The sequence below is a fragment of the Mesitornis unicolor genome, unplaced genomic scaffold, assembly GCF_000695765.1.
Source record: "Mesitornis unicolor isolate BGI_N332 unplaced genomic scaffold, ASM69576v1 scaffold48022, whole genome shotgun sequence".
Classification (NCBI taxonomy): domain Eukaryota; kingdom Metazoa; phylum Chordata; class Aves; order Mesitornithiformes; family Mesitornithidae; genus Mesitornis; species Mesitornis unicolor.
The window spans coordinates 1,231-14,250 of NW_010168036.1; the positions used below are offsets into that span (position 1 = coordinate 1,231).

The 13,020-nt window shown below is 37.9% G+C and overlaps 1 protein-coding gene across 1 annotated transcript; it reads left to right on the plus strand.

Annotated features, from left to right (window-relative positions):
- The first annotated feature begins 499 nt into the window (after positions 1–499).
- Positions 500–9,763, plus strand: CLK4 (CDC-like kinase 4). The gene is made up of 13 exons (XM_010178876.1): positions 500–567; positions 1,224–1,381; positions 2,424–2,649; positions 3,843–3,933; positions 4,330–4,396; positions 5,122–5,238; positions 5,337–5,503; positions 5,601–5,695; positions 6,723–6,852; positions 7,174–7,256; positions 7,723–7,802; positions 9,232–9,319; positions 9,412–9,763. The coding sequence occupies exons 1-13, from the start codon at positions 514–516 to the stop codon at positions 9,547–9,549; spliced, it is 1,494 nt and encodes a 497-aa protein (XP_010177178.1). The 5' UTR covers positions 500–513; the 3' UTR covers positions 9,550–9,763.
- Positions 9,764–13,020: the final 3,257 nt, after the last annotated feature.

The window sequence follows — 13,020 nt, forward strand, 5'->3', positions numbered from 1 at the left end:
TGACTGACTCAAAGGCTGTACCAGTCACACATTTTTGCATAGCTTCTCACTATGTTTGCAGTGCATTTGTATTTTAAAAACAGACTTCTGAGAAAAAAAAAAGTGCAGGTGTCTGTTTTGGTTTTTTTTTAACTATCAGCTTGTCACAAATATTATGGAAGTATCAGAAAACTTCTTTTTCAGAAGCAGCTTGCCATTTACATGTTTAAAAAGTTCCCTTCTTAAGATTTCCACTTGGTGTAGACACAACCAACATTGTTCTGTGTCAGTTTACACACTTGTAATTTTTTTTTTAGCGTGCTGGATTTGTTTCTAAACTATTTTATTCTTACTGTCACAGATTACTAAGGAAACTTTTTCTTGTCCTGTTTAGTGCATTCTTCAGGATAATCTGAACTAGTTATTCTTGCTTTCAAAAACTTCTACCAAAGATGGGTAAACAAATAATGGTTGGTTTTGTTACACTCTTAATTCTACAGATGTGCTTTACTTTCCTTTTTTTTATTGTTGTGCATGTACCTCTTTGAACACAGAATTCCTGCATATAACATCCAGCAGTGGAAGCTGGTGGGTATTGTCTTTGGTGAATCAGATAAATTGTAAAACACCCACATACTTGCATGGTAATAGGGTTCAAAAATTGTGGCTTGACTCATAGGACGACAGAGTGGGGTCAGTGTATCAGAGTTCACTGTGGGATTGTTGCTAATACTTTAAAAAGTATCTGTTTTACAGTGATCTGTAAATGTATTTGTGAGAGAAGTTTTTAGATTGGTTGAAGGTACTTGACTTTCATGTAGTAACTTATGTGCAATAGAGTACGAAGAACTAAATCCTGGTTTTGTTGGAGAGGATGTTTGAAGATTAAGGTCTCTCTCCAGCAGAAGACTCTTTGAGGAAATGATTCTGTTTAGTCACTTGAGAGTTTATTTAAAACAGGCTTTAATGACATGTTTGAGTCTATTAAGTGAAGATGAGTTGGCCTATTTAATCCTCATTTGTGTTTCATAACAGTGTTACAGTGTTAGGATGAGAACGCTACATCTACTTGCCAAAAACCAAAATAATGTGTGGGGGAAGCTGAGGAAAAAGAATTAGTTGAAGAAATGGTTCTTTCTGGTTCTGTCATATTTGATCAGACAACAGTAGTTGACTTGCATCAACAAATACCAATGTACAATGTTTTTGCCTTTGTGTTTTTGTTGATTTTATTTTTTCTTTAGTGGGAGATGCGGCATTCAAAACAACCTCATTGTCCTGAATGGGACGACAGAAAGAGCTGGGATCAAAGGAAGCACAGTACCAGCCGTAAACGCAGAAAAAGGTCCCACAGCAGTGGACAAGAAAGCAAGCATTATAAACAAGATCACATTTCAGAAAGGTATAAGACTGAATTGAGTAATGCTAATGTTTCTTATATCTAAAGTAAATAGATTTTCAGGATAAGAATTTTTGAGTACCCAAAGGTGGCAGTTCCTTAAGGATTTCCTCACTTGAGCTTAAGTGGCATTTGGTTTTGTTAACAGGGTACCTGAATCATTAAATAAAAATTATTTAATGAAAACTAATAACTGTTACTAGTTTGTTTCACTGTTGTCAGTTAAATGTTGCTATTGAATACATTCAGTATTAAATTTCAAGATAAAAGTATGCATTTTTTTTACCTAATGTGAACAAAAAGAAGAGAGGGTTTGTTTAATGATTTAATACACTGGTAAGTACAAGTTTATCTTACTAATTTAGAGGTGGTTTGCTTTTTCTCCCACATTGCTTTCACTGGAAGGATGTGTTTTTCTGTTTTTTCCCTTGAGAAGAAGATCCCGTTAAATTCTTTTAAGAGCTCATACTTGTGCTTATTAAATGCTGGAAAGGGTAGGTGTACAGCAATATGGGGGCTCTTGGCCTCAGCAGCTTTCTTAAGGGTGTTTTTTCTGTGCAGAAGATCCTGGATCCAGATACTCTCAGGTTTTAATGTTTAATGCAGACCACTAAACAATGCTACTTTTCTCAGTCTCCAGGTTTTATTTTTCTCTTTTAACATTCGAGCTTTGAAAGCCTAGAAAGGGATTATTGCGGTCTCGAGAGTGTTTTATCCTGTGTTTTCAAAGATTGTAATTGAGTCGCTCAGTATATTTTAGGAAGTGTTTCTCCTTTTTGAATCCGAGTTTCTTATTTACATATTTACTGTGCAAACTGTGGATGGATTATATATTGTTCATGTGGATGGCTGCTGTGTATTTGAGACTGACAATATTGTTAGATTCCTAATAAAGTAACACCAAAGGCTCCACTGTTTTTGGGGAGGGAGTCGATTAGAAAACATTCTTGATGTGAAGACAGATACTATGTAACTCTGATCAAGTCACTTATCTTGTTGGAACCTCCTTTGAAGGGGAGAACATTCACTTAAAATATATTTTCAGTCATTATTTGGACGATAGAGCCATAAATGAAAGAGACCATCATGACCGGAGATATGTTGAGGAATACAGAAATGACTTCTGTGAAGTATATGACCACAGGCATTATCACAGAGACTATGAAAAGAGTCACCATCATCACTATAGCAAATCCTCTGGTCGGAGCAGGAAAAGTAGTCATAAAAGGAAGCATAAGAGACATCATTGCGCCAGTCACCAATCGCATTCGGTATGAGTAATTTTTAACTTTATTATTAATGAATTAGTGGTATTAGGCTTCGTAAGTGAGTGTTAGAACTTCAATTCCTGGTCAGAGTATTTTTAAGAAATGCTGTATTATTAAAAAGGATATGTAGTTGAGTCCATTTGTGAGAATATGAATACATTCTTACTTGAGGCTTTTGGATCAGGGTGTTGGGTGGGGGGTGGGATTATCATCAGTACTAGTTATACAGTGGGGAACCACTAGATAAGATTACTGGGATTAATCTGAAAAACGTTATCTCGAAATTGAAAACAGGTAACTGCTATTTCAAAGTACAGTTGTCACTTCTAGTTTGCATAGTGAACTGTTTTTTCAGGTAGACTGTGAGTTGCCATCCTATTACTACGAGTAATTAAAATGACATGCTTTTTTAATGTAAGCTTGTTTGAAACTATGAAATGTGCATGTCTGGTAAATTGATAAGAGCAAGCTCTACAGTTCTACACCTGATTCCAGAAAATGTTGATAAGCCATGTGCCTGGCTAATGGCAGCTAATGTCTTACTGAAGATGGGATAAGTTTGCTGCTTGCCTTCTTTGAAGGCTTGCTGTCTGAATTTCTCAGTATTGGCATGAAGCCCACTGACACATCTTCAGCGCCAGGTGTTTTAAGTCACATTTCTGTAGTAGAACAGAACAAGTTGTATTACATTATGCAGTACAAATTAAGGGCTTCTGAATAATTTTTCTTCTCTCTAAACATGAGGGAAGTAAAATTACTTGATATTTTTAAGTGTTTAGTTTATATAAAGTGTATGTTTTAAAAATAGAAACATTTCACCTGACTGTAAGCTTAGATATGTAAATAAATACTGTGTTTTGCTATTTGCTAGCAAAGTATTAGAAATAGTGATGTTGGATTCTTAATCTGCTTTCAGTTAAGCCACTGTTTGAGAGACAAAATTGTGTTGTTTTTTCTGTTGCTTTATCACTTTAAGTATTTATCTGAAAATCTGTTCCTTGCCATGTTTTTCTTCTGTAACATAAACTGTGCCCTGTGAATTTCTGGGGACTGAATTTGAAATTGCTCCTGCCAACTGTTCGTGGCCTGGTGTGTAACTGAATGCCTGAATATCTCCCCGCTGAATGAATTGCGTATTCTGCCCTGAATTCACTCTGATATATTGATTGGCTGGACGATCTTGGTGCCGTTTCCAGAAGAGTCACCGAAGGAAAAGATCCAGGAGTGTAGAGGATGATGAGGAGGGTCACCTGATCTGTGAAAGTGGAGACGTTCTAAGAGCAAGATGTATAGAACATTTTTCAACACTTTTTAAACACTTTTCAGCAAAAAGTCTGTTTAGAATAGTATGTCAGAGGAGGGGGGCTAAAGGAATCTTCATTGCTCTTTTTGTTCTGTTTTTTTTGTGCTTTTTTGTTTTTTTGCATATCTTCTTTTCTGTAGAATTTAAATACTGTGTTCAAAAAGTTCCAATTAGTAAATGAACTTGAATCTTGAGATTAGAACAAGAGATAGTTTTTTGGCTAACTGTTTTCATGAAACCTGTCCAATAAAATAATGCATTCAAATGCTGAGATTTAAAGTAATTATGCTTTTGTAATGGCACATTTTAAAATCTACATTAATAATATTCATTCTTGTTTAAGTAGTTTTATAATTCTAACTTGTATTTGTTCTTTTTAGATGAAATTGTTGCGACTTTAGGAGAAGGAGCTTTTGGAAAAGTAGTAGAGTGCATAGATCATGATATGTAAGTGTCAGTTTTCTTTATAAGCAGATCTTATGACAAAAGACACTACATAGAACTTAAAGTTCAGGAACATTCGGTTTTCCACTGCCTTCAGGAGCTTGAGACTGTGTTGTGAGGGCAGACGGCATTCTTAAGTCATTAGAGTCTAAATAACCCTACAAAGACAATTAAAAACTGTCTTAAGAGTGAATGGGATAGAATGAACTATATCTGTGTCCCATTTAAGTAACAGCCTTACAGTTTGAATGTTGCACTGAGTGCAAGTCAGTTTTCACTAGGACAAGATCCTCAGTCTGAACTTCAGAAGTGACTCAATCTCCCTGATTCCGTAGGAGCACTGGAAAATAGAACAAGTTGTGCAAGTTCAGGAAAAACTCTCAATTTTTTCCAGTACTTTTCCTCAAATGAGAACTTGGCTAATGTTTTAAAAATCATCTTGCAGGTGGATTCTCAATGCTTACTCTACCTTAGATAATAAGACTGAGGAGTAGTTAACGTAGCATGTACTATGAGTATTTGACAAAGGAAAGATTGGTATTACATTTCTTTATAAAAACAGTTCTGGTTAAGTGCAGTGTACTAAAGACAGATTTCCCTAATCCAACTCATAATTCTCTATGACCTTTAATCTTCCTGTGTTCCTTTTGTTAAAATCGAGCTGCTTTGATGTTGTAGGTATTTAACAGTAATTGATTCAGTTTGTGATACCTTACTTTCTTTTAAAGGAGAGGAATGCATGTAGCAGTTAAAATTGTGAAAAATGTCGGTAGATACCGGGAAGCAGCCCGTTCAGAAATACAAGTGTTGGAACACTTAAACACCATGGATCCAAGCAGCACTTTGTAAGTATAACATTAGAATAGTCAGCATGCTAAGGATTTACGGAAGATAATTACTCAAGAAATAGAGTTTTCATTTGTTTATATTTTTTGTCTTTAAGCCGCTGTGTCCAGATGCTGGAATGGTTTGACCATCATGGCCATGTTTGCATTGTTTTTGAGCTGCTGGGCCTTAGTACTTACGACTTTATTAAGGAAAACAGCTTTCTACCATTTCATATTAATGACATTAGAAATATGGCTTATCAAATTTGCCAGTCTATAAACTGTAAGTAAATCTCAATACTTTTCTCAAATACGTTATTTTTTTGTCTCTTTGGAAAGTAATGTATCAGTTATTGAATACTGTTCTTTTTTCCTTGTAGTTTTGCACCATAATAAACTGACTCATACAGATTTGAAGCCTGAAAATATCCTGTTTGTGGAGTCTGATTACATAGTGAAGTACAATGCCAAAATGGTATGTTTGTTCTTTTGTTTCTCTCATCTTGAATTTGGCTACTTCTGTCTTCATCTCAAGTTTTCTTAAAAAAAGTATGTGTAGAAGGCTCAAATGATAAAAGTATGTTATGTACAAATTTTCTTGTGCTCTTTGACATGTACTAACTTCCTGCTAAGTGAGTAACCTTGCTCTGATTCAAATTAAATTGTTTCTTCTGGTCACTAGTTAAGTTCTTTGCTGTCTATTAGAGTTCTGGCATTCATAGGGAGCATTGTGTTAATGCTTTGAATTTAGCCAGGTTTTTCTTTTTCATATTTCTTAAGCCATTTGAATCTCTTGTTTAAGATGTACTGATGACAAACAGAAAATGCATGATGTTGATCATTGAGTAGTGTTATAATTGGTGTGAGCCCTGAACAGGACTATTTTTGACCAGTGTCTTCATTTTTACATCTAAGAAAGCACTAAGATCCGTTAGGGTAAGAACTTGTCTGCACAAATGATTTCTAGCACTAGCAGAATTACGGAGTTTTTTTATGTTGCTGTTCTTTTTTCAAAATACAGGGACTTCAGAGGCAGAAAAGCAGTACAGACCTCACTGACTCTAGTTTATGTACAGGGCTTGATTTTATTTTGTTAATTTTAGATCTGAAATTACATAAATGAATGTATGCACCAACTGATAGAAAAAAAACAAGACAGAGAGAACAGCTAACTGAAGTTAACTTGAAGGTTATCAAAAGAGGAGAGGAGCTCTGTTACTGTTGGAAAGGTCTTTACGCAGCTGTTTTGAGTACTGGGATTAAATCGCTTTGTTACCAGCTCCTTTTTCTTGGAGCTTGAGCTGAATAGGAATTTTGTCACATAGGTTTAATTTTTAGCATCTTATGTTTACTGGTATAATATAATATATTGTAATGTATTTTAATTCTGTATTAACTGGTATTTTATGGTAATTTTTAAGATAAAGATAATGTGATGAACACATTTTGCCTAAGCATGCTTTTAAAATATACTAACAAATAGCATTTTGACTTTCTTGCAGAAGCGAGATGAACGCACTTTAAAAAACACAGACATCAAAGTCGTCGATTTTGGAAGTGCAACTTTTGATGATGAGCATCACAGCACATTAGTGTCTACAAGACACTATAGAGCTCCTGAGGTTATTTTAGGTCAGTCTAAGACTTTAAAACCTTCTGACAGTTAATTACAGTGCATTCAGATGTCTTTACCTCCAACTGGAGTAGTTATTCATGTTTCTAATAATTCAGTCATCTCTCATAGATGGTGATGGTAGAATTCTTGAGACTAAACAGTAAAAGTGTACTCTAAAAGCAGAAGTCCAAGTGTGTCCCTTTCCCACTTTCTCCCACTGAGGTTTGTGGAGGGGTAAAATGGGCATCAGTAAATGTGTGGAAACCGGGTATGTGCTTTATGGATTGCAGATTTTGAGAATATATTAAAAAGTAAAACAAACTTTGCCTATTTTGCAGCACTGGGATGGTCACAGCCTTGTGATGTTTGGAGTATTGGTTGCATTCTCATTGAGTATTACCTAGGATTTACAGTGTTTCAGGTATGTACACAAAGTTAAATTTGGTTTTATTACAGACTGCTGATTTTGATCTCTTAACTGTTACTGGAAAAGGCATAACCTCATAGGCTTTTTAACGATGATATGGATGAGACTGTAAAGACAGCATGCATATAGGAAAATTTAATGTCTTGGATATCTCCTTCACACTATTTAAGGTGATCTGTTTTGGCTTTTTGGATGATGAAGCCTTTCTAGAATTGGGAGTAGAGAAAATACACTTGTACGACACTTGATTTATGAACTCTGTTCAGGGGTAATCTTAACTGTGGAAAGTGTTACGTAACAAGCTGCATTGCATAAATCTATTTTTAATAACTTAAGGTGATAATGTGTAAAGATACTAGGATAGTACTCCAGCAGACATCTTGTTTGTAGATAAGTGGTGTTACCAAGTGGCTGAGAGTAGAAAAATGTGTGAAGTGCATTCATTGCTTTTTCCACACAGACGCACGATAGCAAGGAACACCTGGCAATGATGGAAAGAATACTGGGGCCTCTGCCAACTCACATGATCAAGAAATCCAGGTAAGTTCATTATAGAAGAAGTAAGCTGCCTAATATTCTGTTTTTATAAAAGGCACATTAAAGTTTCCCTTGTTCACTGTGAGCTTCTGAAGATCAGCAAAGAGGCTTCCAGGCTTCTTGCTACCTATTAGCCTATTGCAGGAAACTGGATCAGATTTGGGTGAACTAAATAGTTGACAGTAGTCAAAAATCTTCTAAAAATCTTCTGATTTTAGTCCGAGTTGCCCCAAACCAGAATGCCAGCTTCTTGAACATGACTAAGTATGAATGTTTTTAAGTCTTTAAAGTTTAGTCCGGTCACCAGAACAGTATTAGACACCCATTTTTCTATAAACTCTGAGAAAAAGAACCTGCAGTCATCAGATTTATATAGAGAGGAAAAAAAGGGCTCTGTCTTGCTAATACAGCTGCCAGCCTCTTCCAGTGTCCCTTCATACCCCTCAGATACATGCTTCAGTGATCTTTCTTCCTCAGAGATAACTGCATGCAGCAGAAGTTTCCCGCTTCCATTGCAAGAATCAGCAGCCAGCATAGGGTTCTCCCCTAACACCCTTATGTCCAAAATCCAGAGAGTGTGAGATTTGATGGTCTCTTCTCTTTCTGAAATAAATTGCCCTCTTGCCAGCTAATGTAGCTAATCCTGTAACTCATGCTATAGTAGAATTTCAATAATTCTGGGTTGGGTAATGTATTTAGTTTGTTACAGTTGTCTGGCTGATTGATAATGCATTTTGAAAAAGGAGAAGACAAAAAACAAGCAAACAACAACCGCAAACAAACAAAACAGAAACAAAAACAACAACAAAAAAAACAAAACAAAACAAAAAAACCCCACCAAACTTAGCTGCAATTGGAATAGATTCAGGTAGTATTTAAAAAATAAAATGCTACTTATGTAGCAGTATTAATGTGATGCTGGGAGTGGATTTGTCAGAACTTTATTTGCCCTGGTAGTCTCGTGTATTTGCAGCACACTTGCTAAAGATGTTTCAGTATACGTGATTTTGTTAAGTAATTTCTAACCACTTAAACTCTGCAGATTTTATAAGAAATGTTTTTTAAAAGTTAATAGATGAACGAGTTGTCTTTTTATTGCTAGCCAATAAGACCAAACTGTTTTCTTGGAACACCTGAAAGCATCCATCTCTTTAAATGTCAGTAATGGAAAATGTTTTCAGTGGCTTCTTTGTTGGTTGGAATCACAGAACCATTAAGGTTGAATATTGAAGGGTCTGTTTTCTGAATACTGTAACAACTGTAACAATATAAAAGCAGCAGGTCCCAATAAAGAGTAGCTAAAAGAGATGTTAGGTCCTAAATGCAGAGGGATATGCAGGAACATGTTTATGGTGTTTCAGAACTTCTTACAAAAGCATTTGCCTGCTTTGTGCACTGACACCATCTTAAAATTATTTTCCTGTTCACGCAGAAAGCATTATTTTCACCATGACCAATTGGACTGGGATGAACACAGCTCTGCAGGACGATACGTTAGGAGACGCTGTAAGCCTTTAAAGGTAGGAGATAACGTTTTTATTATTTTCTTAGGTGTGCAGTTGTGAAAGATCTCTCTGTAATACTCTTTTTTATTTTTCTCCTTTTCTTTCAGGAATTCATGCATTGCCAAGACACAGACCATCAGAGTCTGTTCGACCTTGTTCGCAGGATGCTGGAATATGATCCATCCAAAAGAATTACTCTTGATGAAGCCTTGCAGCATCCTTTTTTTGAACCATTAAATAAATAAATTCAGAGATCTTTAATGCTTCTTCAAGGAGATTTCCTAGACTGTGTCAGTCAACAGGGGTTGCATGAAACTTTTCTAAACTTTAAATTATTTTGTACAGTTAAGTCTGTAAATATTCACATATGTTTTGTATAACTGTTATGTTTACCTTGTTGAACAGTTGTAGTCTTACAGGTATCAAAGTGAAAAATAAAAGTAATTTTCATTTTTGAAAATTGTTTTCTCTTTGTACCCTCTGCTCCTGCAGATGGGACTGGTTAAGCATCTAACTTGATGGTGAGGGGAGGAGTCTGTGGGCTAGCTGAGCAAGTTTTGAAAACATTAAGTGTTGCTAACTTGCTTCCTTTTATTAGTTGTAAAGAAAGGATTTGAAGGGCAAAGGCTGCCTATTCATGCTGTACAATACTTGGTGACAGCATTCTGAAACACTGCTGAAAACTTTGTTTCAAGTAGTGACTCTCGTGGGTCACCTTTTTCCTAGATTTTCTGTTTAGCAGCATGCATTGCTCTCCAGCTGCCTAATCTCTGGAAACTTGACTGATGCTTTCAGTGTTAAGTATTTTTGTTAAGTATTTTTTTGTTAAAGTCTGGAAAGTAACATTTCATATTTTCAGTATCGCTTTGAGTCATTGAAGATCAGCCTTTTCATGAGAGTTTTTAGAAGGATTGTACTGCCCCTGGAGAAAAATGCTAGAAACACTGCATGCCGCAGAATTGGGGCACATTTAAATTCTTCTCTTGCAGTATCAACAAGATAATTCTGAAGTCTTCAAATAACATATTTCTGTGGAGCTTGAGCTCTAATTACTGTTAAATTAAGTAACTTTGGCAGCTGAGAAACACTGTCAGCTGACAATAATACTGGAAGCAGGAGGATGGGATCTCAGTTGCAACTCCTGCACTTGGTGGCCGAGTTGAGAAGAAAATGGTACTAATTTCCAAGCTCCATTAGTGCACCTTATTTGGTAGTTTTCTTCCATGTTTAAGTTGCTATTTTTTTGGTATTGGATGGCTTACTGAGCAGGACAAAGGGAAGCATCCATGGTCAGGCCCATCCAGGTTGGCTGGCAGTGTAGGTGCAATAAGCAAGTTTTGGCCATTTATTTTGGCCCTGACTTTAGCACACAAGCTTTTCTTAAGGAAGGAAACAGTAAATTGTTTCAGCTCCACAGGAGCCTGGCTTCAGGTTTTGTGCTGCTGCCTAAATTCTAATGCTCAGTAAGATTTTAAACTGATGTCCTTGTTCCACTGATGTGGAGGCGGCTTAATCTGCAAGAGGCTCCAGACACGCATATCTCTGACTTGGTGGGATATAGCTGGGGTGAGACTTTGAAAGCTTATCTTCGGTAACCAGTGCCACCTACTGTGCCTGATTATATCCCATAATAGACACCCCCCTCCCTAGGATTTTTATATTTACAGCATTGTTTTGTCTCTGCGTGACAGGAAACAGAAGGGTTGGTACCATCCAGGTCAGCAGTGACTGTGGGAGGGCTGAGGAGGCCGGGGGTGAATTCCTTCCCGCAACACTTCCCATCCCACACCTTCAGAGGCAAAGCAAGGCCTTGGCTGAGCTCGCAGCTAAGCCATGCAAATCAAAGGCAGATGAGGAGGGGAGAGTTTATATGCTGCTGTAACTGTAAAACTGTAGCTATAAAACAGTTCTATCAAAATGAGAAAGGGAAAGATTGTGTACTCGTGCTTAAGGAGCACTTCTAGCCTTTGTTAATTTGGTTACTAAAACACATGGTGCTTGCTAAAGGAGATAGTTTTTACAATACAGTCTAGGAAAAAAGTATTTAAATTCACTTTCCTTTTCCTAGTAAACTTAAAAAAATGCACTGCCACGATTAATACAGCATATACAGCGAGGTGTCTAGTAGTTTTGCAGGCCTTTGCAGCGTGTACAAAAGAAGTTTTCGTTTGGAGGGGCACGTGTCCAACATCCCGCGTTGCCTGGTGAAGCAGCACAGAGCTGTTGGCAGCTGAGCACCAGCCAGGTGCCAAGGGTCTGTCTTGGGTCTGATTTCTCCGGGTGTCTGGGCTGCCTTCAGCGATTTCGTCTCTACTAGGGAAGAGATTTTTATGCACTCGCTCCCCATTGTCTTTTTAATACATGAATGTGATCTGGGTAGATTGTAATCTTTACGTGTTTCAGCTATACTAACTGCCTATAGCTGTTGCTAAATAATTTTAAGATCCATTTGCATCTTTCTCTGCACTTCTGCATTTTAGCTGTTGTACCTTAAAAATGTGGTTTGTAAACCTGTGCGTGATTCAGCCAGGCAGACCAACAGCACGCATTTCCATAAAGGGTCACTTCCACTTTTTGCTAAATGTGGTTGATAGGAGAAAATAAAGCTGTCTGTTAAGTGAACAGAGCAGGCTTTGTTTCTGTAGTGCAGTGTATGAGATCCACAAATTCCGAAGCTGAGAAGAGCACGGGAAGCATTGAGCAGGGGGTTAAACACCACAGGAAAGGGGTTAGGAGTTGTGGGGCAGAGGGCTTAGCATCTGCAGGCACAGCCAGTTCTACCTCTTGGCACTGTTTCTGGATATCTGGGTTGTAAAGGAGAGCTCAGGTCTCATGGATGCATTTTAGGACAAGATGCTTTGCACCCTGGAAGCTCCCCCAAAGTGATGGTGCTGTGCACGTGCAGTCAATAGAGCTCGTGAGCAAGGTCTTGGCAGACTCATAGGAAGGAGAAGGGGAGAAGAAGGGAAGAGACTGCTCACAAAAAATGGCATTTTCTTCTTTGCATCTTCAGGCATGTGAAGAAGAGCAGGAAATAGTTGTTAGCAGTGATACAGATTTGCCTGGCTAACTGGTTTGGAAATGGTGGCTACAAAAAAGCCATGAATATATCCAACACGGCAGTCTAGCTGTGTGCATGTGTGTTTTACTAATGCAGTTACTAGATGCTGACACCACTCCTAGTTGGTTTTTCTGACTCTGTCCTAGGCTTTACCCATCTGTTTTAGGGGTAGGAATTACTCCTAGAATGGCAGGGTCAGCGTACATTTGGATTTGTATGTGCTCAGAGTCTAGAGGAGCATTAAGCTGCCCGAGGATGCTTTATAGGCGAGTTGGAGTTGCTGCAATGCATCCTGTAACGGCGAGGAAAAGAGAATGATGTTTGGCAGCGTCTGGGGGTACTTAGTGGTTATAGACGAGCATCGCTTCTTTTATTCCAAGGCTTCCTAAAGCAGACGGGGCACGTTACTGTGACAAGATCAGCACGTTACAATGCATGGTGGAATGCAGATAAGGTCTCTTCCCAAAACGTATCGCGGTGCAGACAGGGGCAGTATGACAGAAAGAACAAACATCCCTCGTACTTGACGCCTCTTGCAGGTCGCGCTCGTTGGGAAAGAGAGCCCGTTTCCCAGCTCCGTGCCCTTTCGGAGGGGCAGCCGAGTGCCCGCTGTCCCGGCTGGGAGAGCCCGGTCCGGCCCCCCGACCCCGCTGGA